This window comes from Bombyx mandarina, chromosome 17 (genome assembly GCF_030267445.1).
Source record: "Bombyx mandarina strain Sakado chromosome 17, ASM3026744v2".
NCBI classification, from domain to species: Eukaryota; Metazoa; Arthropoda; class Insecta; order Lepidoptera; family Bombycidae; genus Bombyx; species Bombyx mandarina.
In genome coordinates, this window is record NC_143223.1 from 15,571,962 (window position 1) to 15,584,055 (window position 12,094).

General features: G+C 38.7%; 1 protein-coding gene across 3 annotated transcripts in view; it reads left to right on the top strand.

Annotated features, from left to right (window-relative positions):
* Fmo-1 (Flavin-containing monooxygenase 1) overlaps window positions 1–12,094 on the top strand; it is a 31,490-nt gene that overhangs the window by 12,612 nt on the left and 6,784 nt on the right. For 2 of the 3 annotated variants that reach the window (XM_028181205.2, XM_089734478.1), the window contains 5 exons: window positions 951–1,089; window positions 2,457–2,640; window positions 4,046–4,321; window positions 5,336–5,499; window positions 6,530–6,673. In XM_028181205.2, the coding sequence (XP_028037006.2) occupies window positions 951–1,089; window positions 2,457–2,640; window positions 4,046–4,321; window positions 5,336–5,499; window positions 6,530–6,673 (907 nt within the window). Of the gene's footprint in view, window positions 1–950; window positions 1,090–2,456; window positions 2,641–4,045; window positions 4,322–5,335; window positions 5,500–6,529; window positions 6,674–8,072; window positions 8,783–12,094 lie in introns of those variants that run through there. The other variant, XM_028181206.2, reaches the window with a different exon arrangement.

Here is a 12,094-nt window from a genome sequence, read left to right on the forward strand (position 1 = left end):
TCAATATTACAAACATACACTCCAATTTTATTTATGTGTATAGGTATGATAGGTAATTAAAACGCTTTGTGGCTTCGACTTTCCGGCAGAGATGTAGAGAGATTATAGGACTTGTTGTGATCATAGCCCCGCGTATGTTTTCGACGTAGCAGATATACGCTGTGTTTTGAAGGCTATTGGCACATGCAGGTAACGACTAAGGGAAGATATCTTCCACCGAGTGAGTGAAATTGGTCAGTAGACTAACCCGGACCAAATGTTGTTGTTCGAAACTTGTATGTGTAAAAAAACATATCTTGAAATTGTCGTTAGCGAATTTCGGGTATCTATCAAATAACTCTTGTTCTGTGATATCCATTCACTACAAGGCGCTGTACAATATTATTATGACGTTTAAAATTTCGACCCTGCACTTCAAGGCATCGATATTAAAGTTAACTATACAGTATAGTCAAATCAAATAAAATCAAATCAAAAAAATGTTATTCAACATAAATGAAAGTACATACTTGTCAAAAGAACTACCGCCAATTCACAAAATCTAGACTCCGTCCTAAGAAGAACTTTTAATTATTATAACGTAACAATTATTGCAATATTGAAACGCCCGGGGCGAGCAACTCATTCCCACTTTGTGCAATCTTCTAGATAATCATTGACTTTATAGTAAGCTTTATTGCACAGATGTTTTTAATAGTTTTCTTAAACCTATGTATATGTAGGTTCTGAACATCTTGTGGGATTTTGTTGTACAGGCGCACAGACAAACACCCGAATGAATTTCGTATCTTATGTAACCTACTCATCGGCACAACAAGCTTATGTTTGTTCCTAGTATTTCTATTATGTATGTCCGACTTTTTAGGAAACTCCTCAATATGTTTACGATACCGACAATGCATTCGAAACAAAAAAAAAATCACTTCTGACCGCCCTCGATTTATTTTCAGGACAAATCTACCAAAAGAAATAATGGGATTTCCTGATTTTCCCGTACCGGAGAGTGAAAAGTCTTACTTGCCCGCGAAGGAGATGTTATCTTTCCTGCAACTTTACGCCGATAAGCATCAAGTTACGGATCGGATCAATGTAAGAACTACTTTAGTTTACTACTCCGCAAATTATCATCTTCCAGCCATAAAACGCCCGGCCGTAAGCACGTTCATACTTGTCCGCTTCGACAGGCTGAAGACTTATCCACTGCGTTGTTTCAAGCAATGTCCGCTTTTAGCGTGCCTATCAATTGTAATTATAATAAAAAACCAAATGTTTATCCAATTTTAGTGTCTCAGCTGTGATTTAAAAAAATTGGTTGTCTGTAAAGTCGGTTTACTGACGATAGTTGAACGTAACAACGTCTGCAAAATCCTGATGGAATGGTGTTTTTCTCATCATGAAATAGTTCTGTTAACTTATTGTTATAGTTTTGTCAATTATAGCATAACCTACAATCGCTGCACTAGCGGACCGATGCTATTTTTTTTTTTTTTTTTTTTTATTGCCTAGATGTGTGGACGAGCTCACAGCCCACCTGGTGTTAAGTGGTTACTGAAACCCATAGACATCTACAACGTAAATGCGCCACACACCTTGAGATATAAGTTCTAAGGCCTCAGTATAGTTACAACGGCTGCCCCACCCTTCAAACCGAAACGCATTACTGCTTCACGGCAGAAATAGGCGGGGCGGTGGTACCTACCCGTGCGGACTCACAAGAGGTCCTACCACCAGTAATTACGCAAATTATAATTTTGCGGGTTTGATTTTTATTACACGATGTTATTCCTTCACCGTGGAAGTCAATCGTGAACAATTATTAAGTACGTATTTCATTAGAAAAATTGGTACCCGCCTGCGGGATTCGAACACCGGTGCATCGCTATATACGAATGCACCGGACGTCTTATCCTTTAGGCCACGACGACTTCAAATTAATGATGAAAGCACGAATATTCAATAATATATCACTGAACATATATTTAATACCGAAAGAATAATTACCTTTAACGCCGCAATTATCGTTGCTATAAACAATTGTGAGTCCGCACGGGTAGATTACCACCACCCGTATTTTGGTTGTGAAGCAGTAATGCGTTTCATTTTGAAGGGTAGGGTAGGATTGTACTGTACAACTGAGACCTTAGAACTCATGTTTCGAGGTGAGTGGCGGCATTTACGTTGTAGATGTCTATGGGCTCCGATAACTATTTCTCATCACTACATAGTATAAAACAAAGTCGCTTTCTCTGTCCTTATATCCCTGTGTATGCTTAAATCTTTAAAACTACCCAACGGATCTTGATGCGGTTTTTTTTTAATAGGTAGAGTGATTGAAGAGGAAGGTTTATATGTATAATAACATCCATTAAATAGTGGAGAAGTCAAATTACAGTTTCTGAAGCGAAACGAGGGCGGGTCGCTAGTCTAAGCAATAAAAAATGAATTTCGTTTTTCAGTTTAACCACCATGTCAACCTCGTGATACCAAAAGCGGGTCCCTCGGGCGAACTCTGGGACGTGTCGTTCAAGAACTTGCTGAATGGAGAATCAGAGACGAGGGAGTACGACTACGTGTTCGTCTGTAATGGCCACTACAATACGCCCTTTATACCGAACATACCGGGACTGAAGGAATTCCAAGGTGTGATTTCCGCGAAGACAAAAAATCTCCTCCCTGCTGTAACTAGCTCTAGCTAACTAAAGCCATCGTCAAATGTATGAAACATTTGTTAGCACTTACTTTTTTTTTTTTTTTTTAATAAAATAAATAAATAACCACATACAACACAACATCATCCGTGAAGTGCCAAAAACAATTGTAGAAATAATTGAAAGCAGACATGCTTTAACAAAAACCGATTTCAAATAGAAAAAAAAAAAGATATTTAAAAAAAAATTAATATACACTAATATATCATCATAATATCATCTAAATCGGTTGGCGTGATATTGAGTTATTGAGTTATTCATCTATGTGTCGCGCACGTACTTAATGCAAATTTAAGACTTATATGGTTTTCTTATGGATACCATTATCAGAACTGGACTAAATTGTAATGGGACCACACGGGAAGCGTCAGCTTTTTAATAAAAAAAGAATCATCAGAATCGAAGTGAAAACTTGAGGTATAAAACATTTTAAAAAAACATACAGTCGAATTGAGAACCTCCTCCTTTTTTTGAAGTCGGTTAATTATCCAGGATGTATCCCCTCATAAATGGTGTGTTTATTCGGTACGAATGATCTGTTACGGGACAACGTGTATGCTAATTCAGCAATTAAGACGTGAAATTGTGATAACTAAACAAACAAACTCATTTTCCCTTTTTTTTTATTTACATATATAAAGTGTAAATTATTTAACATTATTAATTTAGCTGCCGCAAGTTTCAGCCCCGCCCCGCTCTCATTGCTTTTAGTGTTTATCTGCTACGGTATTTAACTACGACTTAGCTATGACAAACTTAAGTTTTTGTAACTTTCACTCATTTATTTTGCAATGTCAATATATCAGTGCACTGCTCAAGAGAAATGTAAAAAAAACTTACCAATAGAGAGATTTTTTTTATTGCCCTTGTAGGCAGACGAGCATACGGCCCACCTGATGGTGAGTGGTTACCGTCACCCATGGACTTCAACAATGCCAGGGGCAGAGCCAAGCCGCTGCCTACCGCTTAATACTCTCCACAAGCCTCGTTGGAAGAAGGATAAGTCATAGCGCTCGGGAAACACCGTCGAGGGGACCTCATTCCATAGTCGGATGGTGCGTGGCAAAAAAACCTCTGGAATCGCACGGTCGATGAACGCAGCAGTTCCAGATAATCTTGATGAACTCTACTCCAATGGCGGGAGGCGCGATGATAAAAAGGAATACAATACAAATATGACGAAGTTCCTTCCTATTCGTACACTCTTGACAGAGTGGTCGTGGTCATGCATCAGTCGGATCCTGCGATACCGATGCTCTCGCGATGCGATGAAGTACATTCTTGAAAATACAAACGAACGCCGTAAAAGCGAGCTGATAATAAGGTCTTCTTTCCAGGAGACGTGATGCACAGCCACGACTATAGAGTCCCAGAGATCTTCTCGGGCAAGCGTGTGCTGGTGGTTGGCGCGGGACCCTCGGGAATGGACATCGCTTTGGAGGTCACCAACGTCGCCCATAAAGTCATACTCAGCCATCACTTGAAAGAACAACCCAGAACAGTCTTCCCCGATAACTTGACCCAGAAGCCGGACGTGAAGAGACTTGATGGAAAAAAGGTTCACTTCGCTGATGGAAGTAAAGATGAAGTTGATGTAGTGTTTCTCTGTACTGGTGAGCTATGGGATGTTGTTTTTTTTTTTAATTTTGTCTTTTTTTTATTGGTTTTGTAGGTGCGAGCATGCGGCTAACCAGTTTGTTAAGTAGTCACTGTTACTCATGGACTTAGACAATGCCAGGGGCACAGCCAAGCCGCTGCCTATTGCTGAAGATTCGTGAAGAACGTGTCAAAAAAGATACCTTCTACAGAACCTATTACTGATGTTAGGACCTCTTGTGAATCCGCGCGGGTAGGTACCACCACCCTGCCTATTTCTGCCGTGAAACAGTAATGCGTTTCGGTTTGAAGGGTAGGGCAGCCGTTGTAACTATACTGAGACCTTAGAACTTATATCTCAAGATGGGTGGCGCATTTACGTTGTAGATGTCTATGGGCTCCAGTAACCACTTAGCAGCAGGTGGGCTGTGAGCTCGTCCATCCATCTAAGCAATAAAAAAAAAACTGGCAACGCACTGTCGATAAACGCGGTAGTACCAGGTAGTATGGATTAACTCTGCTCTGGGACCAGGAGGTTGTGATGATAAAACAGAAATAAAGAGATTATCTTGCACAGCTCTTGGGAGCATTCTCAGTGAAACATGCGGTGTACAACACAAGGAGAACCGAAGTCTCTCCATAGACACAGAGGCTCCAAAGAATCTGTGAAAATGGGATCTTACTAGATGTCGTCAAGCCCACCTGTTTCCTCGCTTTAGCTTAATGTAACTTATTAAGCTGACAGTCCAGTGCCCACTTAACGCTAATTGTTCACCGTTGCTCATGGAAATCGGCAATAAAAGTTGTTCAGGCGCTGTCCACCTCTGTCGGGGATCTATTCAAATCACCAGTTAAGCTATCGGTATGTTATGGCGCTTAAGCAAAGCAATACGATTAATAACAACCGCGTGGTATATTAATTTAATTAAGAAACCCGAGCAATACCTGGATCTGTCCCTGGCAAGGACAACCAATGGAGCTTTCAAAAAACGAAAATCCCACAGACATATCAAAAGACCTTATGCTTCCAGGATATCTATACAACTTCCCTTTTCTTCACGAGTCTTGTAATATATCCGTGGAAGACAACTGCGTGGAGCCTCTCTACAAGCACCTGGTCAACATCCACCACCCGACCATGTGCTTCATCGGTGTGCCTTACTACGTCTGCGCATTCTCCATGTTTGACTTGCAGGTACCGTCGCAGATAACAGAGAATCTTACAATAATACATGGTTTTTGTGGGATGTAGAACATATTGTGAGATCGCGCCGACTGATTTCTGAAACAGTCGTGCTTTTTTTTATTGCTTTGATGGGTGGACGAGCTCACAGCCCACCTGGTGTTAAGTGGTTGCTGGAGCCCATAGACATCTACAGCGTAAATGCGCCACCAACCTTGAGATATAAGTTCTTAGGTCTCAAGTATAGTTACAACAGCTGCCCCAGTCTTCAAACCGAAACGCATCACTGCTTCACGGCAGAAATAGGCAGGGTGGTGGTACCTACCCGTGCGGATTCCCAAGAGGTCCTACCACCAGTAAAAAGTGCTTGCAGGATTACTTGTTGACTTCATCCTCTTGTCCCGTGAGACAGAACCTTCAACCGGATCCGATGATTGCATAGCAATAGTTACATTTTACATAAAGTTGTCCGCCGCTTTAACTGAGATCATAATGCTACTGTAAAAATTCACTTAAATCGGTATTTATATTTTAGTGAGCAGTTCATGTTGTAATTTATCTTTTTCAATTTATAATTTTATCCTGTGTAGTTAATTTTGACTGATTCGGTGGTGCAAATCGGTGTGGCGAGGGTCGTGGGTTCGAATCCCACATCGGACCAACATTATGAACGTGTTTTTTTTGCTCTTTTTCTGGTTGCTCATTATCTATATTTATGTATATGTATTTATATTTAAACGTATATAAGTATGTATTTCAGTCTCTGATATCCATAATACAGGGAATCCTAAATCAGAGTCAGATGACTTTTCGTGATTTGTTCCCAGTTATTTTTATTATCAATAATTAACGTAATACAGTTAAAGTCTCGCGAAAAAAATCAAAAAGTTTTTAGAAAAGGACTTTTTAAGATAGAATTTGGCATAAGACATCGTCAGTACGGAGTTTTTTTATAAAAAGCTCTATATTAATTAAATATTTTATGAGCTGATTGAAGAAACGACTGTTTGTGTTCATATGACTTTTAATATTGAATATTCAGGTCAGATATTACATACGTTCCATTAACGGGACCTTTAGTCTTCCGTCCACTGAGGAGATGATCGCCCACTGGGAGGAGGAGAAGAAAGACAGAGCTTCGAGGGGATACACGAAACGACAGGCCCACATGATGGGACCCGACCAGGTATTCACATGAGCATGTACTGAAAGCTCCTTAAAGCTGTCCGCAACTACTCTTGTACATGTTGCCTTCCAGCGGAACCGACTTAACATATACCAGTGTCATAGTTCGAAATAACACAGTTTTAGAAAGAGTTTTTAGTTTTTACTTGTGGTAGGACCTCTTGTGATTCCGCACGGGTAGGGACCACCACCCTGTCTATTTCTGCCGTGAAGCAGTAATGCGTTTCGGTTTGAAGGGCGGGGCAGCCGTTGTAACTATACTGAGACCTTAGAACCTATATCTCAAGGTGGATGGCGTATTTACATCGTAGATGTCTATGGGCTCCAGTAAACACTTAAACTCAGGTGGGCAGTAAGCTCGTCCACCCATCTAAGGAATAAAAAAGGTATTTAAGGGGAAATTTAGATAAATTATTGATCTTGTATCGTCGAATCAGGATAGAAGCAACTACTAAGAACCCGAGATAGGTAATTGGTATGACTTCCTCATGGTAGTTAAAAAAGGTTGTCGCATGGCTATTAAAGTATTATTCCATCGACTACTGAGTAAGTAGCCGAATCTGAAACTCTGCCGAAATTGCCGAAGTTGCTATATTTTGTTGCCGAAAATGTTCTTGTCTTGGCCGCCAGTAATTACATACCCGATCCGGTGGACCGAATGGTAAACAGTCGACGTTGCCATAAACATGTCATTTCGGATCCTCGCAATCCATTAACGGTGCTTTTAGATAACTCAAGCACCGGTCATCGTTCTCGTCGAACCCGTCGCTTGCGACGAAGGGTTCGGGGAGTAAACTAACCCATATACACAGCCCACAGAGTTTCTCGGCGGATCTTCTCAGTGGGTCGCAATTCCGATTCGGTGGTAGATTCAGCGAAGCAGTGCTCTTGCTAGGGCGAGTGTTAGCAATTCTCTCAGGTTGAGCCCGTGAGCTCACCTATCCGACCGGTCGTAGCTGGAATAGCTTCTTAAGCTTCCGAATAGGTAGGGAAATAAACAGACCATAAGGCTTAGAAAATTCTATAGGAGCCAGTCAACCTATGGTCACGCAATATCCTCCATAGTGGTAGGCTGCCTTATGAGTCCGGGTAGGCCTGAATGCATGGACATGCCGCGCCGGTCTCAAATATTAGGATATTGGTAAGAAAAAATAGAGCGTTCGCCAGTTACAAACGGACAATTTCCCAAAAAAAGTGATAACACTAACAAGAAACAAAGATAATCGGCTCACAAACAGTTGAGAAAATAGTACCAAACTGTTTCGTCATTGCCTATTTATTATTATACTTTAGTAAAAGCAATTGGTTTACTCAAAGGTAGCAAGCACCTTATTGTATTAACAGTTTATGTGGGTAAAATCTAACATCCGTTTCATGGCTACGTCACACTTGATCTCCAGGCGAGCTACTACATGTCGTTGTCGGAGGAGTCGGGGACGGTGCCTCTCCCACCGGTCTTCACGAGCATCCACAACGACAGTAGCCAGAAGTTCTTAGACAACCTCACTAGTTACAGAGATGATGTTTACGAAGTGATTGACGACAAGCAGTTCGCTTGTTTTCGTCTTCAGAGCGTTTAGCCGCTTGGGAAAGCGGTTTCGTGAACGCCTCTAGTGTTTAGAATCCGATTTCAAACATTAATCTTTGGATTATTGTCTTTTAGGTTTAGCGCGATTCGTGAACAAAGTTAAAACTAATTGTATCAAATATTTTGTTACTTTGAACAAGTTGATATAATCGTAGGTACCTACAAAAACAATAGACCCAAATAATACGTACCTAGCGCTATTGAGAAAAAGGTCCTTACATTATTAATATTGTTAGACTTAGAAATTTAGGGGAATAATGTTAATATTAGTTGTTGTTGGTTTAGCTGAATAATTGGCTTGATGTCGTAGCGCGGAATATATTTTTTACGTCTTGACATGAGAATATTTAAATAACGATATAAAAATGTAGGTAATAACTTACGACAATGCTAAAAGCAATGTTTATCCAATAATTTTGATTTGTGACTTTACAAATAGTTAACTAGGTCAGTCATAGTCATGTCGGAAAAATGCTGTTTTAATTTACGCTGTGTATAGGATCTGTGATAATATTAATTTCGGATACATTTTATTGATAATTAATGAATTACTCTTAAATGAGATCAATTCAAATAACATTTCAATTAATTTTAAAATTGTATTTAATTTTTATTGCACACACGAAGTAGAGCTTCTGTTATTTGACATTGAAACTTACATTAATCATGTATTCGGAGGGTTTTAATAAAAAATAAACAAACTTTAAAGTACTAAAAAATGTATTGATATTACCCGATATCTGAAATACTTCATACCATAAGTCACCTGATACGTAAATGATATTATGTTTCCAAATTTTCATAATTATAATATGTTTGGTGATACCCTAATTTTGTAAGAGCTCATTTCGGATTCACGACAAATAGAAATGCTGATACGTATTTCCGTATTATACATGGCTTAACGGTCATCGTTCTCGTCGAACCCGTCGCCGCGTCGCTTGCGACGAAGGGCTCGACGAGTAAATTAACCCTCAGACACAGCCCACTGAGTTTCTCGACGGATCCTCTCAGTGGGTCACGTTTCCGAGCCGGTGGTAGATTCTGCGAAGCACGGCTCTTGCTAGGGTTCGTGTTAGCAACGTCGTCAAGTTTGAGTCCCGTGAGCTCACCTACTAGTTAAGGTTACGCTTATATAGCCTCTCAAGGCTCTCAGCTTAGGTAGGAAAAAAAGCGTGTACGGGGTCTAGAAACTCTCAACTATATATATAGACGTGAACATCTACAACTGGCTACCTGTATCTCCTCTTCCTCCTCGAGCCCGAACTCGCCCACTCGTCCTGACGAAACTGGAAAAGCCTTCCGACCACCAGCTGTCCTCCCGTACCAAACAAAAAAGCCAGTTCAATTGGCCGCGACCAATCACGGATTCTGATTAGCAGGATAATACTTATTCCCCTTATTCCGTTGCGGTGTCTGGGCTCGGGCACTTGGCTAAAATCATCACCGTCATACCCAAAACAGAATCAAGTAGGTGTATATGAGTAAATAATCGCTATGACTTATCCTTCTTCAAAGGAGGCTTTTGGCTTGGCTCTGCCCCTGGCATTGCTGATGTCCACGGGTGACGGTAATCACTCACTATCAGGTGGGCCGCATGCTCCCCTGCCTACAAATGTAACTTAAAAAATTAAATATTAATAATACCTTAAAATATTTGTAGCCCAACACTTAATGACCTCGAGGCTTGAATTTCTGATAATCTTAAAACGTAAAAAACGGGAGTTAAACAGATTTTCAGTGCATATTTTGTAAGTTATAAGCTTAAACCTCTGAATGCCACAACATTAGCACAATGCATTTGCAAAATGACATGTCCTTCTTTAAAAGAGGCTTGTGGAGAGTATTAAGCGGTAGGCAGCGGCTTGGCTCTGCCCCTGGCATTCCTGAAGTCCATGGGCAACGGTAACCACTCACCATCAGGTGGGCCATATGCTCGTCTGCCTACAAAGGCAATAAAAAAAAAAAAAATATGCTTAATTATTATTACTAGTGGTCCTCAGTAGTTTAAATTCGAATAAAATTAATTGAAATTATAAGTTTGAACATTATTATTATGGTTCTAATGTCAAAGACTATCATACTTCTATAATCACAGATTTCGCCAAGACTACACTATAGGCAAATAATATTATAATTAAACAATATTAACCTATTGTCAATTTGACCACAGAATTTAAGCAATAACAAAAAGGTACAATACGTGGTAGTGTGTGTAATGTTTTTTTATTCATTTAATGTATTTTTTATGCATAATTTAATAATGATACTAGCATTTAGCACTCCTTCTCTATATTCTCAATAAGTGTGGGAAATTTTATACTCCTCCGATCGCGCAATTTTCGTAAAAAGGGGTACAATGTTTTTACTTCACGTATATAGATTATGATCTTCAAGTTGTAAAATAAAAGACAAACGTATTCAATTGTTTATTTTCTAAATAATGAATCGATGGTTACATAATAACACTTAGATTAAAATAAAAATTAAGGTACAATACTTAATTATGTTAACATTTTTCAAAAAAAGAGGATTTAAACACTATTTTTTTATTGGTTTGTTTGAGAACGCAATTAAAACTGAATGAGTTTGCGGCTCAGACCCATGACCTTGTGCTTTAAAGCCGATCCGGTAGTAGATTCACTTGCTAAGCAGCTGCTCTTGAGTTGTTAGGTCTCTTTCGGAGGCGTTCGGGCAGCAGTTAACACCTCTCCTGGCTGAGGCTTTGCTCGCCCACCTGTCCTGGTGAAACTGGAAAGGCCTCCGGGTCACCAGTAATGACTCAATCAAAAAAAATAAACTTTGTACTTTAAAGCTTGAGGTTGTCAAATAGACTGCCTGTATACGATATTGAAATTAATGGGTATTCCTAAGTTTTTTTTACCGTGTAAAAAAAAACCAAAATAAATTAACAATCAGTTTCAACCTTACCTATTACGTATAACATAAGTGTATTCGTAAATATGTACGAAGTATTATCCAAAATCTAGGATATAGAAATATATTAGTTGAAACTTAAATATCTGACAATTCATACGCATCGCGTTTTCCAAACAAAAACCTTGTTGAATGAACAACTGTAGGTACTTATTACATTATAAACAGTGGGTTGAAACATAAAATTATTATTTTTTAAATCACAAATAATGAAATAATTTGACTACTTACTAAAGAAACTGACAAATTGACTAGATACCTGTATACTAAAGATTATACGGTAAAATCGTATTAAAAAACTTAACAAAATGCATAAATGTTTTGGATTCTTTAAAAATACATCACTAATATGCTTGAAATAATAGAAATTACGAAATTAAAATTAACAGAAACAAAAAACGAATTGAATAGTGAACAATCTCGTTCAATCTCAATATCACTATTTGAAACAGCTTTGAAATATAGTTTATTTGCTTGTTTCCAGAAAATTTAATAAATATTATTATTTAAACCGTTTCACCAACAAACAACTAGTGAACAGTATGCTAACGAGTCGAAATTCACTGAAGCAATGAGCATTGTTCGTACCATAGTAGGCACCAACTGTATCGTTCTCTTCATTATTGATTTCCTCATTTCATCATAAATATTTATGTTTATGTTCCAATAACTTTATCTTGATATAAACATAATGAGGCTATTAATTCATAATGAGAATTTATTATTTATTTATGTTGATATTACGTAATAAATTCTGAAAAGGAACGTTTGCTTAATAAATATTGTTCTTGCAAATGCAGTGTAGTGCCTGTATATTTTTTTTATTTGAATTCGGTCTCGTTGTAACTGTTCTGTTGAAAAATATCCGAAACGTCGAAATATAAAATGAACGAAATA